General features: G+C 44.9%; 1 protein-coding gene across 3 annotated transcripts in view; it reads left to right on the plus strand.

The window, feature by feature from the left end:
* Positions 1 to 12,160, plus strand: part of SLC7A10 (solute carrier family 7 member 10) — a gene marked incomplete at its 5' end in the record, with an annotated part of 41,024 nt that overhangs the window by 14,056 nt on the left and 14,808 nt on the right. For all 3 annotated transcript variants that reach the window (XM_084533811.1, XM_084533810.1, XM_084533812.1), the window contains one exon: positions 9,861 to 10,065. In XM_084533811.1, the coding sequence (XP_084389937.1) occupies positions 9,861 to 10,065 (205 nt within the window). The remainder of the gene's footprint in view (positions 1 to 9,860; positions 10,066 to 12,160) is intronic.

Consider the following 12,160-nt stretch of genomic DNA (forward strand, 5'->3'; position numbering starts at 1 on the left):
AACTGATAATTAATGGCTTACATTCCCTACCTCAGCACTGGGAAAGGATGCTGGGTTTGCCCTTCATAGGCGAGACATCCAGACCATCTGTTACAACTATGGCCATGGAGCACCCAATCTACAGTTGGGGAATATAATCCTTAATGATGTTGACTGCAGCGTTTGAGAAGAAATTGCCTCTTCCTAATTCCTGCTCTGATTCAATACCCGTGGGACATGCCTGCACAACAACACCGAGGGAAGCAGGATGCCCAGCTGATGCCAGTTTCCGTCTGTCAGTGCTACCTGCTAGAGGCTGCGTTCGAACGCTGCATCCTCGCCACTTCTTCACCTGCACCACGCTGCTGAGCGCTGCACTACCCGCGCTGAGCTTGGATTATGCTCTCCTGACAAAAATAAGCAGCACTCAATGAAAGCCAGAGTCTGGCACGATTTATGCTTGTGAACCATACACGATTTTTCAGAAATGCTGCCTGCTGCAATCTTTCACTGAAAAACTAGTCACATAGTGATTTACCTGACTGCAGCAAAAAAGCGCAGATTTTTTTCCCCCTTTTTTTTGGATAATATCGCTCTCTATGGGTACCTCAAGGGAGGCTGTAGCGAGGTGGGGGTTGGCCTGTTCTCCCACGTGCCTGGTGACAGGACGAGGGGGAATGGGTTTAAGTTGAGCCAGGGGAGTTTTAGGCTAGATGTTAGGAAGAACTTCTTCACTGAAAGGGTTGTGAGGCACTGGAACAGGCTGCCCAGGGAAGTGGTGGAGTCACCATCCTTGGAAGTCTTCAAAAGACGTTTAGATGTAGAGCTTAGGGATATGGTTTAGTGGAGGGCTGTTAGCGTTAGGTTGGAGGTTGGACTCGATGACCTTGAGGTCTCTTCCAACCTAGAAATTCTGTGAAATCTGTGTGAATATTTCACTTTTTAGAGGAAAGAACTGCTTATACAAATTTCTAGTTGACTTTACAGACCCATTCAGAATTTCAGATATATAATATAGATCCATAATGAAAAGCACAAGCAGTAAAAATGCACGAGTGATATTTTCTTTGGTAACCACACAGGAAATTGCTTAGTTTTATCAGAAATATGGTCTCTAAATACAATCAGTAAGCTCTTTCCTAAAGAACTGCTGAATACTTTCAACAGGCTGCAAGATCCATTATTTTTACAGCCTGCATGGACTGTGTGCTGCAGATAAATAAAAGATGCCCTAAGGACTTTGCACTCTAAGTGACTGCACAAAGTATCCCAGATCCCTTTATTTCTCACAAGGGCTGTCACATTTAGGGTTTTATTTCAACATGCAGTTCCTGAAGTGTTTTAATGAGAATTCAGCTTTTGACTAAAAGTTGAGTTTCAGCCCCCATAGTTATGGGAAAACATCAAAACCCGATCACAAATTGACTCTCGTAGTTCAAAAGCCAGAGGCACAAAAAAAAAAAAAAAAAGAAAAAACTTGGATTTTCCAGTAGAGTCCCTTGCCTTAATGTCTAACCAGCACCATGGTTCTGGAGCACTGCACATCTGGCACTTTCATTCCTTGTGTGGCACTGCAGCAGCAGCACATAACACATTGCCCAGAAATCACCGTTAAACACAGGAAAGATCCCCTCCATGCACTTGGACTAATACTACCTAAAATCACAGACCACCCCTGAAACCATTAGCACACCAGTTCAAAACCCAGTTTTAAAGGCAAAGGGGATTGCCTTTCCTAGACTACTAGCAATATCTACCAAGGAGTGATTCCCTTTAGCTGTTTGAAGACCCACAGCATTATCCCATCCCAATGAGCCCCCAAAATGCCAAGCCACAACGTGCACAGCTCACGGCCATGCTACAACAGTTGTTTTGTTTTCAGCAGTACTCCACTGGGCTCGGTGTCACCAGCAGGCCCCCTCGGTCACCGTGGCTCTGCCCGCCTGGGCTGTGAATGCCCCTCACAAAGGACAGTCAGATTTCTGCCATCTCAGACAGAACTCCCCAGCAGCCGCTTACAGCACTGCATTCAAAGTGCAGCTGGGAAAAGACTTTCTCAATATTAAAAAGAAAAAAAAAATCCTATATTATAGGGCTTATTTTTCCCCTCTATCTGCATCCTATTACATCACTATAGCCAGCTGCAGCAGTATGCATTCTTTCCCATATACAGCATGTCATTTTGTCATCTCTCATATCTAGGTTGTTGCCTTTTTTTTTTCCTTTCACAATAATTCTTGAAGTGATGTTATTCCATAAGAACCGCAGCTTTTGTTTAAGAAGTATGACCCTAACCCTCATGGGTGTTTTAGAAAATTTCCTTAATCTGAACCATGAAACCTTAAAAAAAAAAAAATACAAAACCCAGAAGGCAAGTAAAATAGCCTGAAATAAAACTTCTTTAAGATCTTATGATTGAATCCAGTATCACGATGTTTTGTGTTGTGTTGTTTTTTTTTTAAACAATACTGAGAGTGGTTTCCATATCCTAGAAAAATAGGAAAGAAAAAAAAAAGAAAAGTGGGAAGAAATGGCTGTGTTTCTTTACCTCTCCAGTCAAGTTAACGCATCTCAGCAGTGCTGCGCGGGCGAGTGAAAACAGCCCCAGGGCTGAGGGGATGCATGCGATCAGCAGCACTGCAGCAGATCACCCAAGGTCTCACTGACTTTGGCAGTGCTGCAGGGGTCATTTTTTCACACAAGTGAGCAGCTCCCGGCCAATTTTATGGGCCAATTTCTCTAAGTTAAGAACAGAAAGGCTTTTCTTTAATGTCAAACAGGCGTAGCTGTGAGGTCTACCTTTCTTCTCTCCCCTATCACAGAACATTGTCGTTATGAATAAACAGAAAGTAAATTAATGGAATTTGTCAAGTTCAGAGCTCACAAAATCTCCTTTACAAATTCGCAACTGACTCCAGAAAGAGGATTTTGTTCCAAGGGTTGGTATTTTTGCAGGATGTCCTTTCACGACTCAGTGGTACTACAGAACACAGCACTGGGCTGATGTCAGTTTCTGTCCTGCAAAAAACTGATGCTTGTTTAAGGTTAGGAATTTGAGAGAGCTGAGCAGGTAACTATCCCTTCTTTTTTTTTTTTCCTTTATTAGTAGTAGAAATATTTTCACAAATTAGTGTTCTTTTTCTCATTTTTGTTCTTCGTGCCACTTACTCTTTACTTGAGGCTGTAATCATTTTTGGTACACCACCTTCTGTCATGCTTGAGAAGTGGATAATTTCAGTCAAGACTAAAGAACAAGATCTTATGGAACTTCAGCAAATATTTTTTTTCCCTTGTAAAATAATACAGCAGGAGGAAGCATTTTATTATATGGAAGAGGCCAGAATTGTTCCACTCAGTCCCAGCAAGGCAAGAGGAAGAACAGGCAAGTGCTCAGCCCAGCTGACCCAGATTCACCTCCATCATCCAGTACAAGAGTGGACGTCAAGATAAAAACCCTGGGAAAGCCAAAGCAATTGCCAAACACAGTAACGGGTCTGAGAAGAGACTTCACTTGGTCTGCTGGTTCATACATGAATTATGAACTCTGTTAGCCTCAGTCAGGATTTTAACTTGAGCGAGTTTCAGAGCATGCTTTTGATTTGTGGCCAAGACCAAAAACTTCTATACTCTCTGCCTTAAGCCACTAGTGCCACTCACAGGGACAGCGGAAGGTCAGAGGCCGAGAACATTAACAAAGGCACCCAGGTGTGGTGGCAGGTACCCAAGGCAGAAATGCTGGATGTTATTTATATACGTCTCTGAAGGAGTTTCTACACTTAATGTAAGAACTACAGAAGCAATACAGAATCAGAGCGTTTAGTGCCAGGCAGTCTTTCAGTGGTTTGGGTGACAGCAGAAGTATTCCTGTTGCACATGTTGGAAGCGTCCTGTATATGCAATATCACACTGCATAATATGAAAAAAGGCTAAAAATATTTCTTCTGCTATTGCCACTGCAGTAACATACATGCCTTACCCTGAACAAAGCAATTAAACAGAAGTGCTACATTGTGATTGTCTTCTGGTATGTTCTTTATCATCATTTGTCCCTTCTCAATAGGCTGCCCCTGCTTCTTCTCACAGCATAGCTCAGCAAGTGCAAAAAAGCCATCGTCTCTTGCACTTTTTACTCAAATTTCAGCTCCTGGCAAATCATACCTGCTCAGTCACATCCTACACTCCTGGACACATTCAGGGGTAAAGCCTTCCTTTCAGACGTGTTTGCTTTAAGTCCCAGCCCTTAATTTCCATCACACTTCACCTACCCCGCTTCAAATGGCTCAGCCTCTCTCTATCCTCTACTTTTGTAGCTGGTGGAATGCACTGAACACCTGTAGCAAGCGAGGGGTGCACAGCAACACAAGTGTGCATTCACAGGCTTTGTCCAAGGAGTTGTGCTGCGTGAATGCATCAGCCCCTCTGTTGCCTTGATCTGAAGGTGGGGGGCACATTGCCCACATGGGAAGCTCATGATTCAGCCTTGGTAGTTGAGGTGGTGTTTGTTGTGGTTGCTTAGTGCTGGTTTGTGGGAATTGGTCACGCAGCTTCCCAGTACCTGGCTGATATCTCCCATTCAGGACTAAGGCTGTATTACTTCCAACAAGAGTTTATATATACAAACATATCTATATATAGATTCATGGATCTAAATATCTTATTCTGTATTATAAGATATAGCCAAGACATGAATACATGTGATTTAAGCATTAGTTTCCTTTAGGTTTCAATAGGTAGTTTTGCTGCAAGAAGTTCTAGCAAAGGCCACAAAGGAGTGGAAAGAGTGACTGTTTTACAAGAAGGAATTCCTTTTTTTCACATATTCACTTCTTAGAAGAAAAATAAATAAATAAATAAATACATGTAGTGAGTATCAGGAATACCAGCAGTAGTAAAGCTGGAACAAATTATCCCTGACACAGTGAGCTCAGTAATGCCTCTCTCCCGGCACCACACAGCCAGTTTTGTTCTCACCGTGGAATTGCTCTCCAAATTCCCTTCAGTTCTTGCTGACCAGGGTTTGCTTAGAAATACCTATTTGTGGGTAAAGTGTTTGCCTTACTGCTAAATCTACTGGCCTAAGAACAAGGTACCTCCTTAAAATTCTGCTTCTCATCAGGCAGTTTCTGGCATCTCATCTTCTTGAAGCATTTCAGCATCTCCACCATATCTATTTTTAAACACATCTACACTGAGTGAAGCGAAGGTACTTCCCAGGCACATTGCCACAGCCATGGCACGTTTCCATAAGAACATTTTGTTGTCAGAAGGGGTGTAGCACTTCCACTCCGGCTGATACAACTTTCGCACATGTTGCGTAAGCAAAATAATAGGAAATCCTAATGAGTTTGGAGCAGAGTTTTGCCTTATAACATACTCATTGATGAAGGACATTAGATTTTTAAATATAACTACTTAATTTAACCAAAAAATTCAGTGAATGTTTGCATGAAATGAGCCTCCAGAAGGCTGCCAGTTCCTCCTGTCCTGCTCCTACAGATGGCTATACCTCAAATTAACCTTGACTAAATGACATACTGGCTATTCCTGGTGTAGCACAGCCTTGTGCACAAGGAGGGCTGTGTTGGAGGTCTTGCCGTAGCAGGAGGGTGTTACTCCAAGATGTGCTGTGTCACAGATCTCTCCTCTCCTCAGCTCTTTGGGTCCAAACCACAGTTTTTTTCTGTCAGCAAGCTCTCTGCCACCCAGTGCTCAGGCTCACGGTGCTGAGCAATGCCCTCTCCTTGGGATGGAAACCCAAAGCACAGAGCGAGTCAGGGTTTTGTCAAGGCCAAGTGCGCACATCTAAAAGCACACCGAGCTGCCAACTTTCTGTCTGTGCATTTAGACTGCACTTTATCACTGCTGCCACCTTGTCGCTATGGTTGCACCTCACCAGCACTCAACTCTCCCTCCCTTGGGTTCAGTGTCATGGCCTGATGACACTGCTTCCAGCCACTGATCTCTCCATTTCCCCACTCTTTCCAGCCCACCACAGATCTTCCCATTACAGCCAAAGTACCTGAGCAGGTAGAGAAAACTCAGGCATGAAAACAGCCTGAAAGTGCTCAGGGACCTCCAGAGATGGATACTGCACTACACGTGAGCTTGAAGATTTTCTCAATTTCTTGTCCGTTACCAGTTGGAATACCATGCTGTGGTGGGATTTTCTCCTTTCTACACGTAATGACACAATTATAAGGTGACAAAAATCATACGGAGGTGGAAACACTTGCACACAGCTTACTGAAGGATGGGCATTTGCATTCACTGCTTGCTACCAAAAGGCGCAGGAGCTACCTGAACACGGGAGTGCTGGGCAGGGGCAGGCACAGGGTGGGTCAGGGGCTCAGCTGTGGGGTGTTCAGGCAGTTCAGCACTGGGGTTGCCAGAGCAGGAATGCTGTCCCATCCCAAGCAGGAAGTTAAAACCTACAGGTCTATTGGGGCGAGCAGCAGAATGTCCCCAATTCAATATATTCCCCAAAATACCACTGGCTCCCTCCAAAACTGCATTGTTTCCAGGTGCATTTTGAAAAGTAGAGAAACACTGGCGTTGTGCTGGCAGGTAGGGGATCACTTTTAAGTGTCCTTGTAACTTAAGGTCTTCCTTCATACATATAAGTAGTGTGCAGTGCTACAAGGGATTTCATCAGGACAGTTTTTAAGCTCCTAGGCAGTTATTTCTTTTTCAGCTTCAATTCAGGGGTTACTGCAGCTCTTGAACAGGGCACAACTAGTCTTCCAGAAATGCTTATTTGTTTTTAGAGAGTTGTGACACTTCAGTCACCACTAGAAACTATGACCAAAAAAAAACACATAAAATTTATCAGGTATTATGTATGCTTTAGCAATACATTAACTCTTCATCTGTCTTCTTGAAAGGTTTGCCCACTCCATTCCAGCCATGTAGGTTCCCAGTATGGAAGGCCCAGAACAAATCTGTTAACTCTGAAAATCATGGGGCAACTCAATCGCATCAGGACATTCCTTCAGCACAAGCTGCTGTGATTCCTCATCTGATTTTTTTTAATATATATTTTTTTAATGCATAGAAAGCACTTCTGGTCCCAAAAGCAAACCCAAGCACCCACCAAGGGAGGCTGTTTCCTCATACAGAATCAGGGAGGAGCAGAATTATACAAACCAAGAAAGATGTCCGTTCTAAAACTCGTAGGTCTCAGAGGGAAAGGAAAGGGAAGGGCAGGGCAGATGTGCCCGTACCAGTCCTGGCACTGCTCCTGCCTGCATCCCATCTGAGTGACCTCCAGTTTGTGATTACTCCCTTCCCCCTGTTATTTACACAAGAGTTAAATTTGGACATCCTCCTGCTCAGCCACCAGAGCAGCTCGCTGCAGGAGGAAGCAGCCGGCCTGGCCCCCCACCTTTCTTTCCGCTCCATTACTGGCCGGGCACGTCCTCCTGCCGAAGCCCTCGCTCTCTGGAGGGTAAGGAAGGAAGGAAGAGCATAGGCAGGAAGAGGTGGGTGTTGTATTTCCCTCACATAGCTCCCTGCGTCTTCCCAGGTTGTCTTATTTGTTCCCATCTCTCCATACACAATCCGTGGTGCCAGAGGAGGGTCCCTGCACCCCTCCCTGGGGCAGGCTGAGGGGGTTCACACGGCTGCACTTAGTTACCCAGTATCAAAAGGACAGTGGTACCCAACAAGTGACACCAGGAGGGAAGGTGCTGGCCAATGGATTGAGCATCGTTAGCAGGCAGGTGAGCCAGCTACAGACATGGCTTGCTAAGCCCTTTAACAGTACATCAGCAAATCTTTTCTTCTTTTAACGTGGCTTTCAGGTACCACGTAAGATTTAATGACATCACTTCAAAGGTGTTATCAACATTTTGGTGATATTTAGTGTTTTTCTTCAAAAGACGGCTGTGACTCTCAACTTTCATCTAAAGAGAAAGTGATTGTGGCCTTCCTCTGGCAGCAGAAGGACTCTTTAAAAGGTGAACAGGGGTATCCTTAAAGCTTACTGATTAAAATGAAAACTTGAAAAGAAGTCTGGTCAATGTCATGACTTTTTAAACTGATTTTACAACTTGTGGGGTGTCTGCATCAGTTTATTTAATCTGCACCAGTACTTCCTTTCTACTGAGCAGGGACAATGCTACTTTCAGCTGCTGCACCACAGATGAAGCAGCCTGGGGGCACTTTGTAGCTGGGTTCAGTTGTAATGTTGAAAAGACTGCTTTTATTCCTGACATAGCACCAGTAAGGAGCTGTGCCCTTCCACAAACTGACACATCAGTGAATAGAAAAGGCACAGCAAGCGTCCAGCCACATCATCCCAAGACTGTATCTTTGTTGAATTATATATTATTGCATTTAGTTCGATTCTCTGGTTTGTCATTACAATGCTACACTAACACTTTATTACCCAGGGAATAGTTTCACCCATGGTGAAACCCTCAGGCAACAAGCAGCCTATTGCTTCATGAAGCCTGAAACCCTCTGGGTCCTCCAGCAGGGATCTGCAAGCTGCAGAGCTCCCCCGTGGCCACTCACCCTCCCTCTTTTTCCAGGAAGCAGCCACCTGCTTATCAGTTGCAGGAGATGTCTATTTTCTACCCTAATTTCATTTTAAACCACAGATAGATTATCTGCCTCAACACACGTGCTGCAAACCCATAGCTACATACAAGCACAACCAGCTGGGTTCTCTGCACTCACAGAAGCTGCTTTCAGAAATGCAAGAACAGAATTGAAGCAAAACGCAGCAAAATTTGGAAAGCCTGGATGCGTTTATGGAACGTGCTATCCGCTGCGAGCTGAGAAGAACTTATAAAGCAGAGGGGAGGAAGCAAACTTAGATTTGCTGACACACAGGTTCAAAGACTGCAGAGAAACTCATTTAGATGCCAATAACTCATTAACAACTGGTATCCAGTTCTTGGTTTGGATTGACTTTTTTTTTTTTGTAACTGTACTGATAAGAAATGCAGTTCAACAGCATAGGCTGAAAGTCAGTTTTGCAAGTGAGGCTTTTAACACCAACTCATAAAGGAAGAAAAGTCTCAGCTGAGTTCTATGACATAAGGTCTTCACGCCCTTTTGGGAACGAGTGTTATTTAGATATTGCTCAAAAAATCCCCAGTCTGTCCAACACCAAGAAGTCCCCCTCCATAATCTGAGCAGTTATGAGACCTCGCTTCATGCAGGGCAGCTCCCGCTGCTCCTGGAGGATGACCATGCCCTGACCCCACACACACAAAGAGTGTCTGCGACACCCAGCACCCCCTCGGTTCATGTGCTGACCGAACAAAATCAGAAGGACAAAGTCCACATTGTCCCATATTGCAGTCACACCACAATATCCCCCTAAGATCTAGGGGCAATGACTAAGCAGCATATGTATTGAAAACATTAAATGTTAATAGATTTCTAATATTTCCAGACTTTGAAGTGACTTTTCCAAGCACAACCTTTAATTTGCCCTTGTGACAAGAGCCCCTCTTAGCCCTACATTATAAATAATCCTACTTACAGAAAAAAAAAATGAACTCCCATCCTCAGAAGGAGATGAAAAATCTTTATCAAAAAGACATTTTTAACTCCCTTCAATAAAATATTTGGGCATAGCAGGTGGCAGCAGGCAGTTTTTCAAGCTGCCTGAATTCATGCCACAAAACCTCTAAACACAGATGTTCACCATATCTCTGAAGTGCTTCAGCAGATCTGAGTACGCTCTTACCCTGCCTCATTTCTGATAAACGGCAGCGTTTTCCCCAGAGTTTAATCAGATAAAATAAGCAAGTGAAACCTGGTAAAGAGGTGTTGGGGTGGGAGATGGGGTGCGATGCTTGTTTGCCTTTACAGAATATAAAACAAGTTTCTCACTGACTTATCTCACTGCAAACCCTTGTTCCTTCCAGGTAACATCATTGGTTCTGGGATCTTTATTTCACCCAAAGGGGTTTTGGAGCACACCGGCTCGGTGGGACTCGCTCTCATTATTTGGGTGCTCGGCGGTGGGGTCGCTGCCCTTGGATCACTGTGTTACGCTGAGCTAGGAGTTACAATCCCCAAGTCAGGAGGGGACTATTCCTACGTCACTGAGATTTTTGGTGGGTTAGCTGGGTAAGTACCATATCTCTTCAGTCATTTAAAAACACATTTGCATTAAGTATTTAGTGAGGAAAAGACATCTGATGTGGAAGAAACAGAACATTTGTCAATAACATGCTTTTGTAACGTCATCCTTTCCGTTCTCACTTGAAACACCCCATCGCCCCTATGCAGGGCTCCTGATTCTGTCTTCAGACTGAACGCAACGGATGCTTCCACTTTCCTCTCCGACTTAATCAAATCAATGACAGTGAACAACGCTATAAGCAAAGCTGTGTCCACATGACATTCCTGTGTGCAAGCCAGGAGTGCAAGCACGTTGTGTTTGAGGAGCTTCGCACACCAGGGTTACCAGGCTGGAGCTGCTTCCCATAAATCAAAGCCCTCCATTAGCTGGTGGTGAGAAGGCAGCAAATAATGCTATGGCACTACACTGCAAGACCTTCCTGCAGCAGAACACAGAGAGTTCCTCAAGGAGGAATTTGGCCCACAGAAGTGGCCTGGGCACAGATGCCAGCTTGTAGCTCCGCTTCCTCAGCTGCAGCTGCACAAAGCACAAAGCCTTGTAAACGCAAATGGGGGGATGCTAACTCAGGGAATGGCTTCTCTTTGAAAATAGAAAAAGCTAAATGGCTAAAGGAGGAAGGGACAAGTGAAAAGAGGTCATCTTGTATATTTTACTGTACATTTCATTGTGTGTTTAACAAGGAAACTTAAATTGTCTCCCTGTACTGGCAGCTCAGTAAAGGAACACCAAAATGTTGTGGCCAGTTCATTAATTCTTAAGTAATGAGGCCATGCAATGTGTTGGTGTTTCATTTACAAAAAATAAAATAAAATAAAATAAACACAGTAACTGCAAACTAGAGAAAGCAAACCATTAGAAAACAAGCTCACCGCAGTTTGGCTAGCTGCTGAAGATTGGGCCAGGCATAATGCAAGCAGGCAGTCACCCTGTCCCACAAGCTGTATCCTTGTTCATGCCTGCCATGGCGCAGCACCACCTGCACACCCTGCAAAGCCAGCACCTGAAGACCTGCTGGATGACAAGGCATTTTCCTGATGCTTGTCAGACTTGAGCCACTGCCTTATACTGGTTCAGCAGCACTATCACAAGCACTCTGTTTTCTACTCCAGAATCGCATGGGCCCCCAGCACTCATCAGCAGGTCTGAGCTGAAAGCAGGGCTTTGGGAACCTGCACATCACCCCCCAGAAAAAGAAATGCTCCGTTCTCCAAAGTTCATTTTTGTCTTCTGATCCAATCCTCCTATAGCAGAGTAACCAATTTAGCACACACAAGTTTAGTCCATCTGTGGAAGGAATTTCTGAGACTCTCCCCCCCCAATGACAAGTCTGTCTGGTTTGGTCTATTCAGGCAGAAGACATTTACCACAGGAGCATGAGATGTACCCACCCAGACCCCAACACCTCCTCTCACTTTTCTTGCTTATCCCTAACCTTCCTGCACACAAAATCCACAGCACCACCCCAATCCTGTTTTCCCTCATTAGGTATAAGGAACAAGGAAGAACTGTTTGATCATAGCAGCCTTCAGAGTACTTGGTGCTGCATGTTCTGTGCCTGGCAGTACTGGCGTTTGGTTGTGCAGGGGGCAGGAGGTGGGGATGGAAATTGTAATGCTGCTAAGTGGGATGTAAGAAGATGAAGAGAATTAAAGAGACACAGGCGGGAGAGAGGCACTCCCAAAGTGCAGAAGCTCTGGCTGCATGGCTGGGCTCCACGTCAAAGCACAGTGCATGAAATGCTGTGCAGCGGCAGGGAAACGCATGCGCAGGTTGTTCTGCAGTAGGGACACAGCACCTACCCCAAACGCAGAAGAAAAGGCAATGAGAAAGTCTGGGAGCACATTTGGAAGACCAGATTAAAGACCCAGAGGTCTTTAAAAAGGGTTGGAACACGCACCAGGGCTGCACCCATGAGTTACTGCTAGTACCCCAGCAGCACATGGGAGCCGGGGGCCTTTGGCTGCTCTCACCTCTGCACAAGCTCAGCCTTCCCAGCAGCATGTCCAGGGAGAAGGATGAGACAAGCTCCTCTTGCTCCAGGCTCTGGGCTGGTACCAGAGAACAGACTTTCCACTTTTA

Source organism: Aythya ferina, assembly GCF_964211825.1.
Source record: "Aythya ferina genome assembly, chromosome: 12".
NCBI classification, from domain to species: domain Eukaryota; kingdom Metazoa; phylum Chordata; class Aves; order Anseriformes; family Anatidae; genus Aythya; species Aythya ferina.